This window comes from Chiloscyllium plagiosum, unplaced genomic scaffold (genome assembly GCF_037043375.1).
Source record: "Chiloscyllium plagiosum isolate Xiang-an unplaced genomic scaffold, Cpla_swu_hap1 HiC_scaffold_1, whole genome shotgun sequence".
Lineage (NCBI taxonomy): Eukaryota > Metazoa > Chordata > Chondrichthyes > Orectolobiformes > Hemiscylliidae > Chiloscyllium > Chiloscyllium plagiosum.
In genome coordinates, this window is record NW_028270139.1 from 153820146 (window position 1) to 153833063 (window position 12918).

Sequence of the window (12918 nt, forward strand, 5' to 3'; positions counted from 1 at the left end):
CCCCCCACCCCCCCGCCCCCCACCACGACCCAATCCCCTTCCAACCCCTCTCACCGCTCCAGCCCACTGTGCCACCATACCTACTCCCCAAGTTGCTTTAACCATGGGATGCTAACATAAACTTTTGGATGTTGCCAGGTATGGAAGGTACAAAGAAAGGCTGTATAGGATGGAACTTCTTTCACTGGGAGTGTAGGAGGTGGAGGGGTGACCTTATAGAGGTTTATATAATAATGAGATAGGACTAATGGTAGGTGACTTTTCCCTAGGATGGGGGATTTCAAGATTAGGGAGAATATTTTTAAAGTGAGAGGAGAAAGATTTAAAAAAGACACGAGAGTGGTTCACGTGTGAACTGAACCTCCTGAGGAAATGGTGGATGTGAGTAGAGTTACAACATTTAAAAGGCACTTACATAAATAACAAAGGTTTGGAGGAACATGGGCCAAGTGCAGGTAGGTGGGACGAGTTTAGTGTGGGATTATGATCGGCATGGACTGGTTGGATTGAAGAATCTGAAGTTTCTGTGCTGTATGACTCTATGAGTCAGACCAGGGATCAAATCTTGCATTCTGTGACTGTGCATTACCACTCAGTTATCAGGCCAGAAGCTCCTTGAGTTGAAGGGATGGGTATTCAGGGATGTGCGGTGGAAGTACAGATTTTCCATAACCTGTTTGAACAGCAGTATTAGGCTGAGGGCCTGAATGGCCTTGACCCAATAAAAAAACCTTACCTCTTCTCTGTCAGCCACCAGGAAGAGCTCGACGCTGAGGTTGGCGTTACGACTCTGGTCAAGAGAAAGGAAGAAGAGGAACACAATGGTGAATGCATGTCCCTGCTATTCTCCTTCTTACACACAGAGAGAATTATCTGCAGTTCTGCTATTAAGTCACCTGGAAACGTTAGAAAATTTATCATGTGCATTTAGATACACAAAGGGTTTTATCCCGTGGGTTTATCACACAGTTTATTAATTCAGTGATGCAGGTAACGTTCCGGGGACTTGGGCTCAAATTCCACTGTGGATGAAATTTAAAATCAATTAGAATCTGGAATTAAGAGTCTAAAAATGACCATGAAACCAGTGAGTCAGGCGCCCTTTTGGTCATGCCTGGCCATGCGTTGCATCCTCGTTGCTCTAGATTTCTGCTTCCCTGGAGCAACGTCGCTTGTGACTGTGGAGACCAATGCTGGAGTGACAGTCCCGGTCGCAGAGGTCACGTCTGTATGTGGTTGTTGATCTGCTCGAGTTGCTGCACTCCTTCCTGCGTGTTCACTTGTCTGCTGCAGCGCTCATCAGCTTCTTTTCCCCTGTTTTGAGGTGTTGGTTCTGGGTGCTTCTCCATCTCATGAGGTCAGCTGTAAGCCTTTCCCAGGATTCTGTAACGATATCAAACGCCTTCATGGTCCTCATGCAGATGGCCCTGTAGCGCAGCTGGGGATGCCCAGTTAGTCTCTTCCTGGATGCCAGCTCTCCATAGAGCTTATCCTTTGGGATGCAGCCATCCTCCATGCGGTGGACATGGCCCAGCCAGCGCAGTCTCTGCTGCCTGAGCAGAGTTTACATGTTGGGAAGGCTAGAGTGAGATAGGACCGCTGCGTTGGACAATCTGTCTTGCCAGGATACGCCGGATACTCCTCAGGTGGAAGGTGTTAAGTCTCCTCTCCCGTCTGGCATATGTAGTCCACGTTTCACTGCTGCACAACAGTATGCTTATGACTCAGATGAAGTAGACTGATAGTTTTGTCTTCGCTGTCAGCTTGGGATTTGTCGATATTCAAGTTGTGAGGCGAACAAGAGTTGAGGCTGCATTGCTGATCCTCCTGTTGATCTCTGTGTCCAAGGAGAGGTTCTCACTGATGGTAGAGCCAAGGTATGTAAACTGATGAACGATATTGAGTTGTAGTAATTGATGTGATGACCGACGGTGCCTCTATGTTCTGTTCCAGGACGCTCAACCATTATTGTTAAAAACCCATCTGATGTACTAATGTCCGTTAGGGAAGGAAATATGCAGTTCTCACCTGATCTGGCCTACATGTGACTCCAGGCCCACAACAATATAGTTATTTCTTAACTGCCCTCTGGACAATTAGGGATGGTGAACAAATGTTTGCCTAGCCAATGATGTCCACATCCTATCAATAAATTGTTAAAAGGCGGCTGTTCTTACAACCTACAGTCCTACAAACCTACAAACCTACAGACTCCCATAACTACCTGAACTACACCTCCTCCCACCCAGTATCCTTCCAGAACGTGGGGATGTAGCTTTAAATTGAGGGGTGGTAGATATAGGACAGATGTCAGAGGTAGTTTCTTTACTCAGAGAGTAGTAGGGACATGGAACACACTTCCTGCAACAGTAGTAGACTCACAAAGGGCATTTAAATAGTCATTGGATAGGCATATGGATAATGGAAATAGGTTAGATGAGCTTCAGAGTGGTTTCACAGGTCCGTGCAACATCAAGGGATGAAGGGCCTGTACTGTGCTGTAATGTTCTATGTTCTATGTTCTAACTTCATCCCATTCTCCCAATTCCTTCACCTCCACCGCATCTGCTCGGACAAGGAGACATTCCATTCGTGAGCATCCCAGAAGGCCGCCTTTTTTGAACAATGTGCTTTTCCTCCCTCCATCATACAGACACCCCTCCACTGCACCACCTCCATTCCCTGTTCCACCACTCTAAACCCCCCCAGTGCAATAAAGACAGAGTTCCCCTTGTCCTCACCTATCACTCCACCAGTCTCTGCATCCAACACATCATCCCTTAAACACTTCAGCTAACTCCACATAGACCCCCACCACCAAGAACAGCTTTCTCTCCCCATCTCTCTCTGCCTTCTGCAAGGACCATTCCCTCTAACAGTCCTTGGTTCACGTCACTCTCCCCAACAACTCCTTCTCCCCTCGCCACCAAAACCCCAGGTACCTTCCCCTGCAACCAGAAAAGATGCAAAACCTGCCGGTTCACCACCCTCCTCACTCCATCCAGGGGCCCAAACAGTCCTTCCAGGTGAGACAGAGGTTAACCTACCTCTTTTTCAACCTTGTTTACTGCATCAGGTGGTCTTCTCTACATCGGAGAGACCGAACGTAAATTGAGGGAACAGTTCGCCGAGGATCTCAGCTGGTCCACAGGGGCTGATGGGACCTCCCAGTCATCACCCATTTCAATTCCCCTCCCATTCCATTTCTGACAGGACCATCCTTGGCCTCCTCCATTGCCAAAACAAACCACAGGTCCTATTGGAGGAACAACACTTTATCTTCTGCCTGGGCAGCCTACAGCCTGGAGGACTCAACATTAAGTTATCCGACTCCCTTCCCAACCCCTCCCCCTTTCTTCCATGCCTCCCTGCCACCAACCGGATTCATTCCTCCCATTGACCAACCAGGTCGTACCCTCTACCTATCTTCACCTGTCCCCACTTCACCACCCTGCCCCTGCCTCCTGCTTTATCTGCAGCTCTCCCTTATACCCACCCCCAGTCCTGACGAAGGGTTACACCTGAAACGTCAACTTCTCCACCTCCTGATGCTGCCTGGCTTGCTGTGTTCTCCCAGCCACCTGCTTGTCTATTTTGGATTCCAACATCTGGAGTTTTTTTTAATTGTCTCTAATCTCTTATGTGGGAAAAGGCACTGTGATTCTCCAACATCCTACAAATAGTATTGAAATGAATGTTGCTGAAGAGCAAAAAATGTGTGCTGGGATACTGGGAGATCATGGAATCATAGAATCCCTACAGCGTGGAAATAGGCCATTTGGCCCATCGAGTCCACACAGACCCTCCAAAGAGCATCCCACCCAGATCCACCCCCTAACCTTTCCCTGTAACCCTGCATTTCCCATGGCTAACCCACCCACCTGCACATCCCTGTGACATTATGGGCAATTTAGCATGGCCAATCCACCTAACATGAACGTCTTGGACTATGGAAGGAAACCGGAGCACCCGGAGGAAACCCACACCGACACGGGGAGAATGTGCAAACTCCACCCAGGCCCTTGGCGCTGTGAGGTAGCAGTGCTAAACAATGAGCCACAGTACCGCCCTAGATTGTGTTGTTTATCTTCAGGAAGTGTCATTACCAGCTTTTATACACAAACGTGCAACGGACGGTCCTTGATTTAACTTCCTATTTAAAGGAGAGAACTTCCCTTCTGTTATACAGTGTCAGCCTTGATGGTGTACCCAAACACTCGAATGAGTTTTGAATACAAGGATCTTCCAATTGAAGCGTGTTAAACACTCCAGCTGAAAGCAGGTACAGGTATACCATTTTTAGAAAGTTATTCATCAAATCAAAGGTTGGCTTTTTAACTTCCCCACTACATTCTGCCATTGAAGAAAATTATGGCTCAACCTAATCCTAACCCTGACCAAACTCCCTTTTTCCCCCAGATCACTTGGTACATCTGGTAACTAACATCTAGTGATCTCAGGTGTAGCATCACCACATACTGTATATAACATGGGTCAAAGGAACAGGAGTAGACCATTCAATCCCTCGAGCCGGTTCCACCGTTCAATGAGATCATGGCTTACTCCATAGACCTATCTTTGGCCCATCTCCCTTAATAGTTTTGCTTAACAAAAATGTATCTATGTCAGATTTAAATAAACAAATGATCCAGCATCCACTGCTGTTCATGGAAGAGAGTTCCAAACCTCTACCCATTGTGTGTAGAGAAGTCCTTCCTTGGGTTGTTGGTTTACAGAGCAGTGCGATGCCAGCAGCATGGGTTCAATTCCTATCAGCAGTTTAAGGTTCCCATGAAGAAATCTCCTTCTCAATCTCTTTCCTCACCTGTGGTCTGGTGGCCCTCAGGTTAAATCACCACCAGTCGCTTCTCTCTAATAAGAGAGCAGACCCTGTGGTCTGGTAAGACAATGGCAACACAACAACAACAATATCTCTCCTGAATGATCTGGCCATAATTCTTAGGCTAGGCCCCAAAGTGTAGAATTAGGTTGAGCCATAATTTTCTTCAATGGCAGAATGTAGTGGGGAAGTTAAAAAGCCAACCTTTGATTTGATGAATAACTTTCTAAAAACGTATTTATAGGATAGAAGTCCAATCCCCTTTCACATTTGTCTGATTCAATTTTGAAATTAGCCTCACTTAGTCCTAAGCTCCCTGAGCAGAAGAAATAGTTTTTCTCGATTTGTTTTATCAGTTTTCCTCAATACCTTGAAAACAATCAATCGAATCACCTTCTAAATTGCAACCTAAGCTTCTGCAGTCTCTCCTTTCAATTTAACTCTGATTCACGATCATTCTGGCAAGTCTATGCCTCGATGACCCTGTATCTAATTTGAACTCCCTCCAATGCCTTTGCATGGAGTAATCAGAACTACTCACAGTACAGTACTCCAGCTTTGGTTCAACCGGGGCTTTATATGGCTACAGCGTAATTTCTACTGAATTGTGATTAGCTCTTGCGAGATAAAGAGATAATTCCATTCACCATTTTGATTATGTTCTATTCCTGTTCTTGATATTTCAATGATCCATGTAACTGGACCACCTTCACACCTGCTCTCCACTTCCCTTTGTGCACGGTAGCTCAGTGGTTAGCACTGCTGCCTCACAGCACCAGGGTTCCAGGTTCAGTTCCAGCCTCAGGTGACTGTCTGTGTGGAGTTTGCACATTCTCCCCGTGTCTATATAGGTTTCCTCTGGGTGCTCCGGTTTCCTCCCACAGTCTAAAGATGTGCAGGTCAGGTAGATTGGCCATGCTAAATTGCCCATAGTCAGAGGGAAATGGGTCTGGGTGGGTTACTCTTCGGAGGGTCGGTGTGGCCTTGTTGGGCCGAAGGGCCTGTATCCACACTGTAGGTAATCTAATCTAATCTAATCTTCCATCTTCCCAATTCTGGTTCACAACTTGTATCCACTCCCTTACCCTCATTGGAGAGTACCTCAGCCAACTTACTGCCATCCCTAAATTTAGTCAAGCTCCCTAAACTGCTTGTATTGTTAGATCACTTTCAAGTTTCAAATATTTTCTCTGAGGCCACCCTACTTCCCTCTTTTCTCATAGTACAGGCACCGTGTCTAAAATCCACACACGTGGGACAACAACCATGCCTGATGTTGTATTTTCCCAGATTTTCGACAAAAACATCAGTGGGTTATCCTTAACCAAATTCAAGGGCCTGGCAGGTTGGGGGGAGGGGGAGTCAAGGTTCGTGTCCACTTTGTGTGTGGGCAACCAGACTAACACTCTACTTTAAACAAAGTGGCAAAGGCAATAATTAAACAAGGGTCCCACTAACATCTAATGGCTGGTCAAATAGTCCCAGTATCTGAATGCTAAATCATATTTCATTGAGCACTGAATAGCAAATGGGATATTTTCAAACATGTCCAATTTCACACTGTCAGACATTGGACATCCGGACTGTACGTACAGAATTTGAAAGCCACATTTTTTTTTGTCATTTAATCGTTATTTTTCTTTTATCTTCTTATAACTTTCTCTTCTCTTCCTCTTACTTTACCCAAGTAAACTATACTTTGAGTCACCTTTCCTTTTTATTCATTCACAAGATAAGAGCATCAGTGCTTATTGTCCATCCCTAATTACCCAGAGGGCAGTTAAGGGTCAATCACATCGCTTTGGGTCTGGAGTCACATGGAGGCCAGCCCAGGAAAGGACGGCAGTTACCTTCCCGAAAGGACAGGTGGTTTTTTTCCAACAATTGACAATGGTCATCACTAGACTCTTAATTCTAGAACTGATTCATTGAATTCAAATTCCACCATCTGCCACGGCATGATTTGAACCCAGGACCCCAGAACATTACTTGTGTCTCTGGATTAACACTCCAGTAATACTATCACTTCCCCATTAGCTGATAGTCTGTATTGCACTGATACTGGCTGTATTGTGAAATTTACCCTTTCATTTAGGCTCTATGACCTGGTCAAACCAAACCATACAGCATCTAGACTTAGAAAATAAATAGACATGTTAAAGCGCAGGTTAACTTTAAAGGTAGAATGAGGATGTAATTCTGACAGTGCTGGGCAGCTGATGGAAGTGTGGTGGAGCAGGACATTGGTCCACCTTTGGAGGCTGACACAGGGCAATAGCAGTCGCAGGTATGTACCCTGATAGTAACCAGAAAGATTGTGAGGTTTTTCATTCCAATGTGGACAATGGCAGGCTGGAATAGATCTAGAGAAGAGTAGAACTGCCCAATTGCTTCTTCAAGTGCTTACTAACAAGCTGAGAAACATAGTTGATGCCCTCTGGGATCACCTGCCTTCATCGAGATGAACCATCTAACACTAGCTCTAGCAGTTGCCCTAGAGTTCCATTAAGGCCTGGCAAGGGTGTCATTGCCACAATTTCTTGAATATCCAGAGTCAACCTTCAACACAGCCTGGTGTGCCCCTTTCACTTTCTGACTAACATCCACATTTTGGGTTAGCCTTGGTTTCTTACCATGGATGTCATGGGGAACGGAGGAAGAATGTGCCTCTTGGTACGGACATGCCCCAGCTGGATCACTTTGTGTTTCTGGTTGCTGTTTTCCATGGGGTCAATGGCATATCTCTGATCGCCGATTGATATGTAGCCACTGCAATGGGAGGCATGTGTGAGACTCTCACATTGACAAGAACTTAACTTTGGCAAAGGGTGATAGATATTACATTAACAGAAAGAAAGGACTTACATCTATTGAACCACATTTTATAATCTCATGTTGCCCCTTAGATATGGACAGTGACTCACCTTTGAAGTACAGGCAGTCCTGTGAGATAAATAACTCAGCAGCCAATTTGCATACAGGTCTGATTATTGATTGGTAGATTGATTGATTTTGTCACAATGACACGTTTTGTTTACGAGTAGTACAGGCAGATCACAGTAAGCAAAGATGTACAGATCCAAATTACTTAGACAGAGGCATACAGATTACACTGCACAGGGCGCGCGCTAGGCAACATCAATGTTGGCAAGGTCAGTGTTATTTGAGGCTACAGGGTCAATTCATCAGTCTAATATTGGCAGGGAAGAAGCTGGTCCTGAATCTGCTGGTCCGTGTGTTCAGGTTTCTGTATCTTCTGCCGAATGCTTTGTTTTAATGATGTTAATTGAGGAATTAATAGTGGCCTGGAGGCGAGGGAGAAATCACCTTCTCTACGCTGAAACAGTGCCGTGTAACACTTTCAACCTCAAGACGGTAGGTGGGCCCCACTTTTAAGTCTCATCTGAAAGGCAATGCCACCAATAGTGCACCATTCCCTTGATACCACAATGGATTGCCAATCTAGACTGGGGCTTGAACCCACAACAACGAGACATTGCGGTGAGAGTACTACCAGTAAGCTACAACAAACAGGTTAATTAAGCAAATAATTAGATTGGATTCCCGACAGTATGGAAACAGGCCATTTGGCCCAATAAGTCCAACCAACGCTCCGAAGAGTAACCCACCCCTACCCTGCATTTACCGCTGACTAATACACCTAACGCTATGTGCTTTGAGGGTGTAAATCCTACCTGAGACCCCGGCAGGTACAAAGAGACACTGAAGAATCTTCTATGCCCTCAACAAAACCCGTGTAGCAGCAGTGATTCTGGAACAGAATTGAGAAGTGTCTGTTTTAACATTTTTATTGTTATACAGTATCTAATAAACACTAAAAACACAATGTGCTAGAAGAACACTTAATAGTGCCAGGGCTGGAGGGTTTGAGCTATAGGGAGAGGCTGAATAGCTGGGTCAATTTTCCCTGGAGCATCAGAGGCTGAGGGGTGACCTTATAGAGGTTTATAAAATCATGAGGGGCATGGGTAGGGTGAATAGTCAAGGTCTTTTCCCCAAGATAAGAAAGTCCAAAACTAGAGGGCATAAGTTTAAGGTGAGAGGGGAAAGATTTAAAAGGGGCCTAAGGGGCAACATTTTAATGCAGAGTGATGAATATAGAATGAGCTGCCAGAGGAAGTGGTGGAGGCTGGTACAATTACAACATTTGAAAGGCATCTGGATGGGTATATGAACAGGAAGGGTTTAGAGGGAAATGCGATTAGATTAATTTTGAATATCTGGTCAGCGTGAACAAGTTGAACTGAAGGATCTGTCTCCATGCTGTACCTCTCTATGACTCTACATCTGCTCACAATTTTGTTTTATTGGAAAATGATTTTTTCCAGAAGATATTTACACCTCCCTAAGATCTGTTTCAGCTCTTTCCTTTCCAAGAAGTGACGTGTGTATTTGAATATTCGGCTGTGAGATACACCACTGAACTTGTGTTTAACATCGCCATGTGCCCATTGCAAGTAGGGATTACTCAGTACTGGCAAGTTGGGTGTTTTTCCTCTGTCTCCATCCCACGCGCACCCCACCCCCCCTCCATTCCCCGCCAAAAGCCCTACTCCAGGGATTCCATGTATACTAAGGACAAGGCACAGCATAGACTACAGAACATGCCAATAAGACTATAAGACCATAAGAAATAGGAACAGGAGTAAACCATTCGGCCCCTTGAGCCTGTTCCGCCATTCAGCAGGGTCATGGCAGGGTCCAACCTTCCTCATGCCAACTTTCCTGCCCTTTCCCCATAAACCTTGACTCCTCTACTGATCAAGAATCTATCTCAGCCTTAATTTTTGATTTTGATTTTATTTATGATTATCACATATACCAAGATACAGGGGAAAGTATTGTTTTGCGTGCTAACCAGACAAATAATGCCTTACTTAAATACATCAGGAAACAAAATGCAGAATATAGTTTCAGAGCCATGAGGTCATGCTGCAGCTGTACAAAACTCTGGTGCAGCCACACTTGGAGTATTGCGTATTGGTCACTGCATTATAGGAAGGATGTAGAAGCTGTGGAAAGGGTGCAGAGGAGATTTACTAGGATGTTGCCTGGTATGGAGGGAAGATCTTACAAGGAAAGACTGAGGGACTTGAGGCTGTCTTCGTTAGAGAGAAGGTTGAGAGGTGACTTAACTGAGACATATAAGATAATCAGAGGCTTAGATAGGGTGGATAGTGAGAGCCTTTTTCCTCAGATGGTAGATGGCTAGCATGAGGGGATATAACTTTAAATTGAAGGATAACAGATGTAGGACAGATGTCAGAAGTAGTTTCTTTACTCAGAGAGTAGTAGTGTTATGTCCTGCCTGCAACAGTAGGAGAATCGACATTTCAGCTGCTCTTTTCCAGAAACACATTTTTCAGCTCTCTTCTCCAGCATCTGCAGTCCTCACTTTCTCCTGCCTGCAACAGTAGTATACTTACCAACTTTAAGAGCACTTAAATGGTCATTGGATAAACATATGCATGAAAATGGAATATTGTAGGATAGACAGGCTTCAGATGGGTTCTACAGGTCAGCACAACATTGAGGGCCGAATGGCCTGTACAGTGCTGTAATGTTCTATGTCTATAGTATTATAGCTACAGAGAAGGCGCAGAGAAAGATTAACTTTTACATATGAGAGGTTCGTTCGTACGTCTGCTAACGGCAGGGAAGAAGTTGTTCTTGAATCTGTGGCATATGTTTTCAAACATTTGTATCTTCTGCTAAATGGAAGAGAGTGGAAGAGAGTATCACTGGAGTGGGAGGAGCCTTTGATTATGTTGGTGCTTTCCCAAGGCAGCGGAAAGTGTAGACAGTGTCGATGGAAGGAAGGTTGGTTTTCGTGATGGACTGGGTTGCGTTCAGAACTCTCTTGCAGTCTTGGGCAATACAGTTGCCATACCAAGCTGTGATACATCCAGAGAGGTTGCTATTCAATGTTGCATCCATAAAAATTAGTAAGAATCCTTGTGGACATGCTGAATTTCCTTCTAAGGGAGTGCTTTCTTGACAGTAGTATCAACACGGAGGACCAGTACAGATCATTGGTGATATTTACTCTGAGCAAATGGGAGGTCTCGATCACCTCCACCTCAGCACCATTGATACAGATGGGTGTGTCCTCCACTCTGTTTCCTGAAGTCGATGACCAGCTCCTTCATTTTGTTGACATTGAGGGAAAGATTGCTGACTTTACACCATGCCATGAAGCTCTCTATCTCTTTCTTGTACTCTGCCTCACCGTTGTTTGAAATCTGACCCACTACAGTGATATCATCAGCAAACTTGTAAATGGAGTTAGAGCTGAATTTGGCCAAGCCAAAGTGAGTGTATAAGGGGGGCAGTAAGGGTCTGAGTATGCAGCCTTGTGGGGGCAACGGTGTGGAGGATTATGGGGGAGGAGGTGTTGTCGCCTCTCCATACTGATTATCCTCATTAAAAATACACTGAAATTCTGCTTCTACAGCTCTCTGTGGCAAGGAGTTCCAAAGACTCACAACCCTCTGAGAGAAGAAATTCCTCCTCATCTCAATCTTAAATTGGCGCCTCTTACTTCTGAGACTGTAACTGGTGATCTCCATATCATACACATCTGAGCTGCTTTGGAAAGTCACTGACTGAAGCTTGAGAGAAGCCCTTTCTTTTGGAGAAATAGAAGAGTGTGCTGCCCAGGTGAGATGAGAGGATGCTGGTGTAGAGCAGTGACATGGCATAGACCAATTGGGCTGAATGGCCTGCTAGTGCAGTGCAAGAACTAGACCATTTTACATTAAGATACGGGACTCACTAAGTGGTGCCTTGTCTCCGTTACCATGGATCCATTCGCAAGATAGTGCGACTCGCTGTAGGTCTGTGCCAGCAGATCCCTGAGGAAATGAAACAAAGAAAAGGTACACTCTAAGATGTGATAGTTATTGTTTGAACATTTCACTCAATCACATCACTTGTCGGACAATGAACAATGTCCTTTTCTTCAGTGTTCTGTAAAGTGAGATGGTTAAATTTCATTGTGGGTCAGAGAAAACCTCAGAGTGGTTAGCACTGCTGTCTCACAGTGCCAGGGACCTGGGTTCAATTCCACCTTGGGGTGAATGTGGGGTGTTTGCATGTTCTCCTCATATCAATTTGGGTTTCCTCCAGGTGTTCCTATTTCCTCCCACAGTCCAAAGATGCGCAAGCCAGGTGGATTGGCCATGCTAAATTGCCGTCAAGATTACAGTGGTGCTGGAAAACCACAGCAGGTCAGGCAGCATCCGAGGAGCAGGAAAATAGATGTTTCAAGCAAAAACTGATGAAGGGCTTCCTGATGAAAGACTTTTGTCCAAAACATCAATATTCCTACTCCTTGGATGCTGCCTGACCTACTGTGCTTTTCCAGCACCACTCTAATCTTGACGGCAATTTAGCATGGCCAGTCCACCTGACTCTAATCTTAGCATCTGCAGTACCCACTTCTGCCATGCTAAATTGCCCCATAGTGTCCAGGGATGTTTTGATTAAGTGGATTAGCCATGGGAAATGCAGGGTTACAGAGTTAGAGGTGGTGGGTCTAGGTGGAATGATCTTCGAAGGATCAGTGCAGACTTGATGGGCCAAATGGCCTCTATCTGCACTGTAGGGCTTCTGTGGGTATCGGTCTTGTATCTAAGGGGTTAGAGCACATGCGAACGGTCCAAGTACAGCACTGTGGAGGTGTAGCATTACCAGAAGTGCTATTTTTTGAATGAGGTATTAAGCCATCTGATCCCTCAAGTGGATGTAAAAGATTTCATATTATATGTGCAGACCAAAGTTCCATGGTGTTCCGGCAAATATTTATCCCTCAAAGAATGTTGAGGCTTGTAGCTCAGGTTCCCATTCTGCGCATTCAACTTTTCCCCCTCACACAGGAGAGAGGTAAATACTGATCAGGGGTAAGGCTTTGTATGTTTGTGAGAGCTATTGTTCATTCAGTCCCACCAACAGTAATGGAAAAGTGCGGCAGGCCAGGCAGCATCCGAGGAGCAGGAGAATCAACGTTTCGGGTGTAAGCCCTTCTTCAGAATTCCTGAAGAAAGGCTTATGCCCGA

General features: G+C 45.2%; 1 protein-coding gene across 2 annotated transcripts in view; it reads right to left on the reverse strand.

Moving 5' to 3' along the window:
• Positions 1–12918, reverse strand: part of LOC122555231 (disintegrin and metalloproteinase domain-containing protein 12-like) — a 71745-nt gene that overhangs the window by 25984 nt on the left and 32843 nt on the right. For both annotated transcript variants that reach the window (XM_087996149.1, XM_043701013.2), the window contains exons 4-7: positions 11637–11715; positions 8536–8612; positions 7474–7609; positions 737–790 (exon numbers count right to left, since the gene is read on the reverse strand). In XM_087996149.1, coding sequence (XP_087852275.1) covers positions 737–790; positions 7474–7609; positions 8536–8612; positions 11637–11715 — 346 coding nt within the window. The remainder of the gene's footprint in view (positions 1–736; positions 791–7473; positions 7610–8535; positions 8613–11636; positions 11716–12918) is intronic.